Source organism: Aulonocara sp. 'chitande type north' Nkhata Bay, linkage group LG13 (assembly GCF_057382095.1).
Source record: "Aulonocara sp. 'chitande type north' Nkhata Bay isolate Kocher_YH1m ecotype deep benthic linkage group LG13, A_spYH_male_GT1.1, whole genome shotgun sequence".
Classification (NCBI taxonomy): domain Eukaryota; kingdom Metazoa; phylum Chordata; class Actinopteri; order Cichliformes; family Cichlidae; genus Aulonocara; species Aulonocara sp. 'chitande type north' Nkhata Bay.
In genome coordinates, this window is record NC_141356.1 from 3,071,322 (window position 1) to 3,084,868 (window position 13,547).

The 13,547-nt window shown below is 39.2% G+C and overlaps 1 protein-coding gene across 2 annotated transcripts in view; it reads right to left on the reverse strand.

Moving 5' to 3' along the window:
- fancl (FA complementation group L) overlaps nucleotides 1–13,547 on the reverse strand; it is a 34,842-nt gene that overhangs the window by 9,157 nt on the left and 12,138 nt on the right. For both annotated transcript variants that reach the window (XM_086258289.1, XM_086258288.1), the window contains exons 6-7: nucleotides 11,102–11,198; nucleotides 8,629–8,697 (exon numbers count right to left, since the gene is read on the reverse strand). In XM_086258289.1, the coding sequence (XP_086114415.1) occupies nucleotides 8,629–8,697; nucleotides 11,102–11,198 (166 nt within the window). The remainder of the gene's footprint in view (nucleotides 1–8,628; nucleotides 8,698–11,101; nucleotides 11,199–13,547) is intronic.

Genomic DNA, 13,547 nt, shown 5'->3' on the forward strand with positions numbered 1-13,547 from the left:
GCTGCTAAAGTGGCTCTACAAGCTAATGGTGGAGTGGAGTTTTTCACATGGCTGGAGCACGGCTCGTGCATCATTCCTGTCCTAGTTTTTTTTCTATCTTTATCATATCTGTAAGATTATAATGATTTATTAGTGAGCTTGAGATATATTAGTGGGGGTAAATAGGAACTAGCTGCCATTTCTAATACATGTTCAAAATAAAAATGAGTGGGACCGAGCTTAAATCAATCTCAGAAAAAAACATTTAAAATCTCCTAGGCAGTTCCAACAATTTTACAATATTCAGTTAAGATATAACCAGTTTAAGTATTCTGGTTATATCTGTAAGCAGGTACCTGTAAACAGTTAACACAGAGTTCTTATTGGACAAATTGTTTGGTTTTCAAAGTCAGTGACACAGGGCAGGTTTTTAATATGCCATTTCAAAAGGTTAATAATTACATATAATGTTTTTAATGCCAAAGCAAATGCACAGAAGACATTTGCTGCCATGTTTCATTTGAAAATTAAAGTGAACTCAAAGTGTAGACAGCAAATGGACAGTGAGTGAAGACTGTATAAACTTGAGGTGCACACACATGGTTACACACACACAGAAGAGAAAGGGAGGCTGATAGAGGTGTGGGAGAGCAATACAGATGGAATGAGAAGGAAAAAATTAGAGGAAAAAATGAACCAAAAATTATGGGTCATTGTGCCAGCACAGTGCACACAATTAAGCATCGTCCAGGTGCCGAGAGCCTCAGCAATTACAGCCCAATTAATGCCAGTGGTATGATTACGGTTACAGCTCAGGATAACTGCGCTAGACCCAGTTCAGAAGGAGAAAAAAAAGAAAGAAAAAAAAAAGGAAGAAGAGCTGGTAATTGAATTCCTGCTGCATCTGAGAAGAGAACACACGTAAGAGTGGCAAACTGTAGGAAAGTATAAAAGAGAGTGAGTCTGAGCTGAGATTTGCTCTTTGGCCATCTCAATCAGTCCTCTTTATCTATTTATGACTGACCTCAATTTGACTCCTAAAAGCAGCCAGGTTGAAATTATTCACTTCTCTTTACTTGGATGCTGTTAAATTTTACTGTCTTTAACCCCCTTTTTACAATTTCTTTTATTTGTTCACTATTGTAATTTCTTTCACTCTGTAATTTTATAGAATTGCAAAAGGATGCCGTCAACGTGACATTTTACTGAGAATGGATGTGAGCATGTTGCCAGCATGAACATTTTCTTCTATGGAACAATGGACAAATTATTATTATTTTAAATCGCTCATTATATGTAATGTTATTTACATGTGATCTTCAGATTTTACAACTTCATAGATAAACAAAAGGAGTATGACCACTCACAGACGAGGCAAGCAAGTAAGATTGACTGTCCATCTAGAACAGGGGTGTCAAACTCAAATACACAGTGGGCCAAAATTCAAAATAAAAAAAATAAAAAAGATTTTTTTTAGGGGTATTTTATATTTTAGGGGTGCAACAATACACAAAATTCACCGTTCGGTTCAGTTCGATACTTTGGTGTCACGGTTCGATATTTTTTCGATACAAAAAAAATGTTCATGCCTTTTCAATTTGTCATTTATTAAAATTATAAATATATATATTAACTCAAAAGTACAGTTTTTAAATGTAATGTTGCTGAAACAACAAAATAAAAAAAATAAAATAAATCTGATGGAGAAATCACTCATCTTTGGAAAAGAGAGTTTATTACAGAGAAATGGCTCTTTCCAAAATAAAAGCTATACTATACGCTTCTTCTGGGCTATATTCCACAACATATTAAACAGATCAGGTCCCCATAAGGAGACTCATGTGCTTGTTTTTTTTTGTCTGCTTCCACTAGTCTTTGCACTAGGATGATGTCGGTGTAAATGTGCAGTGATACTCGTTGTGTTCCCAGTAGTGCTGTCAGCGCTAATCTCGTTAAAATGACATTAATGCCATAACGCAGCAAATCTCCGTTAACGAGTTACCGCGGATCGCCCCATGCTTGGGGCTGGATGGCGTCAACATGTTAACAAGCTAACTGCGCTAACGCACTAGTTCCCACAAATTGAGCATTACGTGGCACATCCGACATACTGTTTTACTTTTGTCCATGCGCTTACCTTCAGGGTCATACGTCACATGAAGACCAAAATAGTTCCAAAGTCCAGATCTGAATGAGAGTGGGGGAGCCACTGAGCATCGTCAGAAGAAAAGTTGATAAAATAAATTAAAAATGTTGTATTGTTCGATACATATGCGTACCGAACAGAAAGCATTGTATCGAACGGTTCAATATCGATACGAGTATCGTTGCACCCCTAATAGATATATCTATATATCTATATATCTATATATATATCTATATATCTATATCTATATATATCTATATATCTATATATATCTATATATCTATATCTATATATATCTATATCTATATCTATATATATATATATATATATATATATATATATATATATATATATATATATATATATATATATCTATATATCTATATCTCTATATATATCTCTATATATCACGGTTCGGTTCGGTTCGATACTTTGGTGTCACGGTTCGATATTTTTTCGATACAAAAAAATGTTCATGCCTTTTTAATTTGTCATTTATTAAAATTATAAATATATATTTTAACTCAAAAGTACAGTTTTTAAATTGAACCCTAACCCTTGTGCGTGTTTTTTATTTTGACAGCGAATGCGCACCTGCGGACCACTTATGTGCAGCCCTGGTTATTTAGCTCGTCATATTGCAGCCACAGAAATTATTTTGTCCATGAAACCATAAAGCTGCACTTTCTTTTTGCCTTATAGTCTGATTTGTCATAACTTCTCCGTTTTGTGGTAAGCTTTTCTTTGGCTGTCACTTCTTCACCCTGACCTGTCTTATTTGGCTCAGCAGAACTAAAATATATATCTGTCTGTGAAGGTTCTCAGTCATCCAGGTCATCGTAGTCAAATATAAATCCTGCTGCTTTTACACACGGACTCACATAAGCTCAGCGATTCTCTGCGCGATCAACCTCTCACATGTTTAAGCTGCGGGAGATTTCACTTGTCATGTTTGCGTAGTAAGCTAACAATTAATAAGACGATGTCAGAGGAATTGGTGCACAAATTATCATCACTCACAGATCAGTGCTGTCGCTCTCTATAAACAGTTCGCGCGATTGCAAAGTGAAAGCAAAAAAACAAGCGCAAATTCAAACGCGATTTCAATATGTCACATATTGACAGTGGCTCACCGATGCCAATGACATAATTACCCAGCTACATTTCTGAAAGAATGCAAAAGCATTGACATATATTTTTCCTTCCTACAATAGCCCGACGGGCAGGGCAGAGACAGATTTTGGTAGCCCGACTGAAAAAATCGCTAGCCCCGGGACGTCGGGCTAGCGATATTGCGATCCCTGTATCTGATTGAGGAATCACTCATCTCTGGAAAACAGAGTTTATTACAGAGAAATGTCTCTTTCCAAAATAAAAGCTATACTATCCGCTTCTTCTGGGCTATATTCTCAGCAGCATATTAAACATATAAGGAGAATCATGTGCTAACAGCGGTCTAAATGACTCGGCTAAAGTTAGTAGCATGCTTGTTGTTTTTTTTCTGCTTCCACTTGTCTTTGCACTAGGATGATGTCGGCGTAAATGTGCAGTCATATTCGTTGTGTTCCCACTAGTGCTTTCAGGTTAATCTCGTGTGTGTGTGTGTGTGTGTGTGTGTGTGTGTGTGTGTGTGTGTGTGTGTGTGTGTGTGTGTGTGTGTGTGTATATATATATATATATACACACACACACACACACACACACACACATATAATACCAGTAGGCCAGCTCTAACAGTAATTTGGTATGGCTTCGCGGACCAAATGTAATGGGCCACAGTTTGACACCTATGATCTACAATGAAGTCCTCACCCTATCACTAAGCTTGTGACCAAAGGTGAGTATAAGAATATAGACGTATCCAGTACAGTATCCACATCACCCCAATAACTTTGTCAACTATTTTACCTCCTTTTCCCAAGGCTGTGCTTTGTATAGGTAAGGTAGTACTGCTTTTACGGATATAAGCAGACAGGCTATAGCAGACAGCTCTCCCGTTGGTAATTTGAGTCACTGAACATAACCGTACATACCTGCTGTCATTACGTGATAACTTAGCAATCCACAAATCTGACCAAATACAGTTACTTCTGGCTCCAAAGAGCCAACATGGCAGCAGCCAAAACACACAGACAATATACATATATTTAAAAAAGGATGTAGGTTAGGTATGCAAGTAATAAACCTACATACCTGTGGTTTCAAAAAGACTTCTGTCCCATAGAAGCGACGAGGTTGAACTTGACCTCTGTAAACACTTTAGTGATAAGTTTATTCATTGGGTCACTTCTTCCAGGTCATAGTGAATAAACAATGAGTCAGTTTACTAAATTTTAGTCATTGTAAGTATTAGAGATATAGAGATATATGAAAATTAGTTCAGAACTAATGGGTAATGCCAAGGTGCCTATAGAGTACATGGTCTGAACCAACTAGGACTGCAACTTTTCAATTTATTATACAAAAGGCAATCACCAACATTTAACAGCAAGTTTGTATTTTCATGCAAGGATGTGTATTCAGGAGGGGCTTTTTGGGTCCACTGCTTAGCCAGTCACACACAGAACTTCCATCATCTCTCATGCTTGTACTTTTTGGTCGTTAGAAAAAGAAAAAAAAACAAAAGAAAAAACACACACACACACAAACCATTGTATAGCCTTCAAGCACACAAAAACTGCATACACACCAAGGTTCCACACAAATGCACAGAGTGGCACGTCTTGGCCCTGCAACAGAGCAGGCAATAATTACTCATTCAAATGAACATGTCAGGACTGCCGACAGACAAGCCCTTCCCCCCACCACACACACCCTTCACACATCAGACAAAAACACACTTGCCACAGATGCAAGCGCACATACACAAGCATATACACACACTTCATGTTGCAGTGTGGGAGAGATCCATCAACGGCCCAGCAGGCAGACAGGCTCCATACGGTAGCGCTGTTCTAAGCTGGTCCTCACTGTACGCCTGCCATGTATCAGCTCGCCAACACAGACACACACACACACACGCCCATGCATTAGCATCTCTCTCCTCACATTCTCTGTCGCTGGTGTTTCCTCTCTCTGATTGACATAACGCATTTCACAGCTCCTTTTTTGTCACTCTCCAAACATCCTCACTCCTGAGGTCTAAAAGTCAAACTGGTCTTTACAAAAGTGCACATCAAATTGGCACAAAGGACGTGCAATGTCGAGATACAGAGTGCCACTGTATTTTTTTTAACGATGGATTAAGTGACTGTTTGCGTAAAAATAAATAAATAAATCAAAACGTGCGTGCGTGTGTGTGTGTGTGTGTGTGTGTGTGTGTGTGTGAGAGAGAGAGAGAGAGAGAGAGGGAGAGAATGAGCAACATCCGACTCCGAGGCAGTGACGGAGATAAAAAGCAGCACCAGAGTGAAAGAAGAAAGACGGCAAACAACAATAATGAGGAGCCAAAGAAATACAAAGAGTCCACAGCTGGTTTTACATCAAAGCACTTTTATGCCAATTATAGTGGACTAAATTTGAGGGGCTGAAAGAAAATGTCTTAATAGAGCAGGTGGAGATGTGTTTTGTCAAATTATGCAATATGCAGCCGAAGATGAGTCAAGTGGATCAGTGTAGTCCTTAATCAGAGTTTGAGTCTCCGAGAGCCTCAATACATTACAGTACAAAACTCTGACAACAATAAAGAATTTCTAAAATATCAATTACAAAAACACTGACACACACACACACACACACACACACACACACACACACACACACGCCATGTAAAAGCCCGATTCTTGTGACATTACACAGTCACATAAGTTATTCACAGGACTCTATGAATCCTTGTAAAAAACTAAGTAGACCACATAATTCAATAGCTTATAGAACCAATTTAATACCAATATCGATTCATCAATCCATCGATTTTTTCTGGGGCGGGTCGTGGGGACAGCAGCCTAAGAACAGAAGCCCAAACCTCCTTCTCAACGGCCACCTCCTCCAGTTTATCCAGGGGGGCACCAAGGCATTCCCAGGCCAGCCGAGAGATATAATCTCTCACACGTGTCCTGGGTTTGCTCCAGGGCCCTTCTCCCAGTGTGAAATGCCCAGAATACCGCGCCCAGGGGGCATCCTTGTTACATGCCGGAACCACCTCAACTGGCTCCTTTCGATGTCTATCCTGAGCCCCTCTCGGATGGCCCAACTTCCTCACCCCATCTCTAAGGGAGAGGTCTGCCACCCTTTGGAGAAAGCTCATTTCCACATACATCAACCGGTAAATCAAGAGCTTCGCTTCCATAAAAATTATCAACAGAATCGGTGCCAAAGGGGAGCCCTGGTGGAGTCTAACACCCACCGGGAACGAGTCCAACTTATTGTGGTTATGTGGCCCAAGCTCTTGCAATGGTTGTACACCAAACACATGTAGACTGCTTGGACAAACTCCCATGCACCCAAGTATCCTCGACAGGGTAAAGCAGCATTAACATTTTCTGTATGACTTTATCAACCTCTCACATTGCTGTAAAAGAATTTTGTCCTACTTATGCTTACCGCATTTCTTCAGTTCATGGAGGTTTGTGGATATGAATGCATGACTCTTTAAGATAAGTTGAGTGTAAGTCTGACCATTGCAAAATCATTGCAACAGCTTGATACTTTTCTTCTTCAGCCATTCTGTTGTAGATGTACTGCTGTGTTTGGGATCATTTCCCTGTGGCATGACTGAATCTTAGCCAAACTTTAGCTGTCAGTCACACATTTGAATCTAAAATCCTTAGAGATATAGAGTTCATAATTTACTCAAAAATGAGAAGGTGCTCAGGTGTAGTGGCTGCAAAATGAACCCAAATCATCAACTACTCAACCACCACCAAAACATAACAGCATATGAGCACAAACTGTGCTCATATGTGCATTATCAACAAACATCTCCTCTTTAATGTCTTCCAGTGTCCAGAGACCACTGTTTCAGAGGTCTCTACTTTGTTCAGATGCAAATTTGCAACCCTAAGCAATGTTGCTTAGGGTTTTTGTTTATTTGTTTTGGGTTTTTTGGGTTGTTTTTTTTTTACAAAGAATTTATTTTACAAAGAATTAGAAAAGAGTTCTCTTGGCAACCCTCCCAACAAGCCAATCTTGTTCTGACTTTTCCTAACAGTACTGTCATTAATTTTAACACGTTAAATGAGGCCTCAGAGTCTGAGGTCTATCTCGAGTTTTGTTTTTACAATTTCTCTGACCACTGCGTGATGTGACTTTCAGGTAAATCCTGGGAAGATCACGAATGTATCAAAAGTTCTGTTTCTATAAAGGTGGCCAATACTTGCTGATGATCAATTAATTGAGCATTGATTAGAAACACCTGGCTGCTACTCACCCTCTTAATTTCTATGAAAGCAGTAAAGGTGTGCTTAGTTTTTCCTCAGGACTGCGTCCTGTGAAAAACTGTTTTTAAAATACTGTAACTGGATGTTTATTACAGGCTTTAAAGCCTGGTTCACGGTTCCAGCACTACTTCTACAAGTGCATGCTCAGTCCACTGTCAGCGAAACCTTACTATCGTAAAACTAAATGTGACTGTTATATGGATGCATGCACGAATAATACTGCACTTGAGTTTTAGAAAGCATAACAATGAGGGGGCAGCAAAATCCAAAGAAAGTTCACTTGGTTGGTTTTTTTATATTCATTTTTAACAGTTAGTTATACATTGGTGTAATAAATAGGGCATATTACTTAGTGTTTGCACATTGAGTTTGACTGGCTTAATTTATCTGTGCACATTTACAGATGTTACACAGTTCCTGGGTTTTATTAGAATAATTTTTTACATGAAAAAAAATTGGGTATGTGCCATCCGCACGTTTATTCTAATCCAGTAGTGGGTGCGCAGTAGTCTGGGATTTCACCATCTTTTACTGTGAATGTAAATCTTCAGTAATTTTAGAATCTGCAAACTTCAAGATCTTTTGCCACAAAGTAAGAATGGGTGGATAAATTATACTAAAATTAAATAAAAAGCATGAAATTAAAAACAAAAAAAAACAAAACAAAAAAAAACATTACACCCTGAAGTTTAACCAAACATTTTTAATGCATTATGGTGTATCCTTAGCAGAGATTTAATCCTAGTTCATCTTGCCTGAAATCACGAGAATGTTAGAATGTGTGAAATGTATTGAGAATTCATTTAAGATGGATTTTTATTTTAAAACAAACTTTAATATTTGACCCTCAAACTAGCATTTTAAGGTTTAATCTGATGTCAGTATGGATTCTTGTGGTATTGCTTTTTAAGTGAGCTTTCACTGACTTCATACATTTAAAATATTGGGATTTTTTTTTTTTTGATGTGTCAGATATTTGTTGTGAGTTAAATCTTTTAGATGATATGTTTCTGAAACAAAGGTCGAAAGTGTGACATATAGCAACCTAGAAGCATTTGACATTCACTGAACAGAAGTAAAACCTCTTTAGACAGACACTGTGCGCAGCTGTGTATATTCACTTACCTGTGCTGTCCAGTTTATAGCTAGTGGCACTGGCAGGTCAGCTGAGCATTCGGGAGTCTCTGCAGGATGCTGTGTGTTAAGAAGATGGGGTAATACTGCGGCATATATTAAGACTTCATTAAAACAAAAAAGCAAAGTGATCTCCGAATTCTGATTAAAAAATGTGCATCAGGAAGTTGGGCATCATAGTTTAGCAATTAGGCTTAAACTGGGATTTCTCAACATGCTAGAAAAGTCTGCTATAATAGGTCAATAGCCTCTTATAATTAACATTAACAGCCACCCTGTATTTATTTAAAACAGTCTTGTTATTAAGACTTTATTGGCTCAACTTTTTAAAGAGCTGAAAAATACATTTTGGTCAATATATATGAGCAGCTCTTTTTTTTCCCCCTGTTCACCTTCAGCATCATACTACTCTGTCCTCATCCTCTCTCACTCCCCTGCCTTCCAAGCCTCCATGCGTCCGTGCCAGTGCTGCCTCCTCCCTGGCTGTGCCTGGTGAGGGATGACCTGGCGCTGGATTTGGCGGAGGCAGCTGGAACACAGGGAGGACTTGGAGCTGTTTTTTTACAGTGCCAAAAAGTTGAGGAGGGCCAGGTAGGCAGGTGGGCACAGAGTGGGGTACCACCACCCTCCTTTGTCCCTGGTGGATGTCATCTGGGCTTAGCTAAGCACCAGCTCACCATGATATCCACCCACCATGCCCAGAATATGCTTCCCCACTCTGACTTACAAAAAGTAAAACATTCACTTGAAAAGTTTTAAGTAATTCTGCTGTCAAAATCTCAAAATTAAACAATTAAAAGAACAAAAACAACCCTTATTCTATGTGTGGAAGATAAGCTGCAGAGCTCACTTCTTCAAGTATCCATTATGTAACCTATTTTTAAAGGATGAAATATTTTTTGTTGAATTATAAATTGTAATGTAAAGCAAAAACAAAATCTGCGTGTGCACAAGTGGCACACCGCTTTGGTTGCATCCTTAGGTTTACCTCTTTCATCTGGTTTAAAGCCAAAGAAATCCCAAATTGGTGACTTTATATTCTTTAGTGCTGTCAGCGTTAACGTGCCGTCATCACTGAACTGATGACATACTGACATGGATTAATTGTTAACGCGATTTACAATTAACCCATCTGGAGTGCAGACTGAGTCAAAATCCTTGAAACGTCTCTGTCAACGTTTTTCGGGCAGTTTGTCCAAAGTTTGTTCATTCTGCGCTTCAGATGGTTTGAGCGCGTTAAAAATTTTAACCACGTTAATTGTGATGACCACGGTTAAGCCGCGTTAACGCTGACAGCTTCTTCTTTTTTTGTGGGGGGGAGGAAATCGTCCGTGTTTGGACTTCTGTGTTGTAAACACGCAAATCAGTCCGTGCATGATAACATTGCTCTGCCCATCAAAAAGTCTGCGCATCCACGAATATATCGCCCATCTGTGATTGTTGGACTGACGATTTCTGGTTGGAAAATTTTTACATATTGCCCAACCCTACACTAGTGAGCAGCACTGTGCTGACTTTAATTAATTTACAGATGCAACCTATGCAGCGCTCGTTTAAATTTCCACTTTGGCGATGCATGATGACATTTAAATTTATCCTTTATCCTGATTTCAAAAATAAATTGTCTCATTATTTTTCAAAGTTCAACTTGTTTTTTTAAAAGTTTAGCGTTTTAAAACCAGATCTCACCAACTTTACCAGAAAGATCAATCTTACTGGACGAGCAGAGGAGAACTGCACGTCTCATTTCTGCAAGTAGTTCATTAGTCTGGGACTAAGATATCACAAATCATGCTTTCAGATAGTGAGGCTTTTCTGCTCGAGCAGTCACAGCAAACTCAGAGTCAATCACAGGGAGCTACAAGCGAAACGAAAAGAACATTTCCATGATCAAAAATCAAGAATGCAGCCTTACTACTGTAAAGCTTACAATCAACCAGAATCATCACATGTACCTGTGACGAAATGTCATTAAGTGTCATTTTATATGGAAATTCCACAGCCACAGCCTTCCACAGCCTGCGTTTAGGTTAACCTACACTGGGCAGAGGTTTTGTGTATCTCTTTCAATAGCAGAGCAGAGACAGCAGCTATGCAGATGAGTGTGGGTGTACTGATTTTCTCTATGCATAGAAGAAGGTTTTCCATCACGCTGGGGTTATGTGGAGATATTTTATCTGTGCTACGTCTCAGTCACAGCGGGTTATCGTGTCTCTCCACACCCTCTCCAGTTTGACCCAGATTTAGGGGCACAGATGTAAATCACTGATTTGCCATCAGCAAAGTGAACAACCCCACATGCATTTGGTGAAGTTGGCCTGTTTGGATTTGGATTGGCTGTAGGTCAACATCAAGTTGTAGAGTATTCCATTTGATGATGAATAATTTTTTTAGTGTGGAAAATGATCCAGTCCTTACGGTAAACTGTGTGTTTCTCAGTGTGCACAATGAGAGTGCGCCTTACCTTAGACTTGAGTTTAACAGTGAGGATGTGCTGCCTTCCAGCGGAGTCCTCCGCTTTCAGTCTCAACATTCGGAACTCGGTGTCAATGAAGAGCAGCCTGAAGATGGACACGCACAAAGCACACGCCATAAATCAACCTCTATTCATAGAGAAGGGCACACGCAACACTGTAACCTGACAGCAGCCATCATCCGTCATTAATCACAGCTGCAGAGAGCAATATTGAGACATAAACTCTACCTTGAGATTTATCACCCAACACAGTGACATTACATCAGACTGCAACTCTGGAGTCATGGCCTACAACTATGGATCATTTTCTGCTAATCTGTGGTCCTCTGCAGCAAACTGTGGCCACAGTAACCTGACATCACACATAAAGTCCTGGCCCATACCTTAGTGTGCCATCCTGTAAGTTATTTTGCCAATTCACCCTGTTAATAAACAGTTGACTAGTCATCTTACCATAATGATGTTCACATATATTTGTATTAACCACTAAATACAGAATGAAAATAATTTTTTAAGTGCCACTAGCTTGGCAAAACCTGTCTGTCTGGTGGGTTTTTGCCAGTAAAAAGAAACGAAACACAGTTTGTTTCAGCACAGAACCTGGTAACTGCATCTGCTGGATAAGAATATTGGGTCTCCCTGCTTCTTGGAGAATTCCATCTATGGATATGATTTATGAGGAACTTCTGGGTATTAAAAAAAAAACAAAACAAGGAAGACAAAATAGATGGTGGGCAAAAATGAACTGTGACCCCTTTTGCACAGGTATATGATCCATCCATTCATGGTTTCTGACATGGGATGAATCTTAAAATGCAACTGATGGCCATTTCCATTATTTTGTCATTTTATTTTCTCTTTGTAAAAGTTCCCAAAAATAAAGTAAAAAAAAAAAAGAATGAAATTTAGCTGAGTCCTGCTAGTCCCAGACCCACCTATCAACCAGCGTTAGCAAAGAAGGTAGTTTTATATTAGCATTAGGTTAGTGAGCTAAAAAGAAACATACAAGACAAAAAATACATTACATAACAATTACGTTGCACATTCTCAGTCTTATGCACGAACACATTATTTTTATTGAACAAATAATTTATAGTAATTATCCCATAAATAAAGTTAATAATGTTTGTATATACTTTAGTATTTAATAAAAATATGCAGGTAATTAAGACAGAGACAACATTTGTTAATTAATGTTTTAGTTATTATATGAATAATGTTAATAAAAATTCATTAGCTGACAGAAACAAACCTCAGCCAACACCAGTTTGTCCAGAGGAATAACATGACGCTAACATTAGCGTGGCTTTAGCAGTTACAGCAGTGGGAGGAAGCTCTCAGAAAACGATGCGTCTCTGGATGACCTTAGGCTGAGATGTTTTTCAGCCTGAATCAACTTGTAAATCAGACCTTCTCCTTCCTGAGCTAATTATAACCTATTGAGGTTAAGGACACAACACTGATGTGGCTGGAGCATTCGCCAACACTGCTGTCAGATTTACTGCTCCTTCTGCTGCTCCAGCACACTGTAAAGGAGTCAGTTCCTCCCCCTCGCCAGACCAACTCCAGTCTACTGAGACCCAAAGATAAAAGACTGATCCGAGACAAAGGATTTGAACAGTCCTCCTCCAGATTTACAGTACATTACGACGGGCGCTCTATGCCGAGGCTGACATGGCTGTATATCAGCTGAGGATTTATGGAGTGTGTTAGAGAGGACTGATGTGAACATTGTGCTCAGGGAATGACACGCGCACACACACACACTTAGGGAAGTGATGGAATGATGGGAGACGGTGTCCGATGGGCCCGACTCATAAAAGCGTCTGCTTGCTCACTCACTTTCAATCAAACGCCGGAGTAGGGCGTCCGTGCTTTACTGCAATATGCTCACTAACATCTATGCATACAGGCACCCAATGTCACCATCGAGCTAGTCTGACAAAGCCACAATTTTGGTTTTGTGTGAACCAAAAATCGGTGCTACCTGCTGAAACAATCTAGCCAAAGTATTGAATTGAAAGGCACTACTCTGACTATTTCATATCCTGCACTTTTACCAAAAGGACAGTCATAAAATACCGATTGCTGCTCACAGCAATAAAGACACAATAATGACAAGTTACCAAACCTATTCAGGTGATGAAAGTGACCAGTTTCCGAAAGAACAATTCAATGGATAACAAGTGGAATCATTAAAATCAAGTGCCAGTGAGTTACAGAAGGCATGAACAAAAGAATGACCGTCTGTGAAAAAGGAAAACCTCTCAATGTTTTTACTTTTGATATCAGAGTAACCCACGATCGATCCCTTTCTACAGCTCTCAGTCTCGTAGGCTTGATGGAACTCAACTTAACAACCATTATAGGCACCTTGAATTAAAATGAATCTTTTACATTTTACTATTTTACCTGTACAACTATCTACATCTAC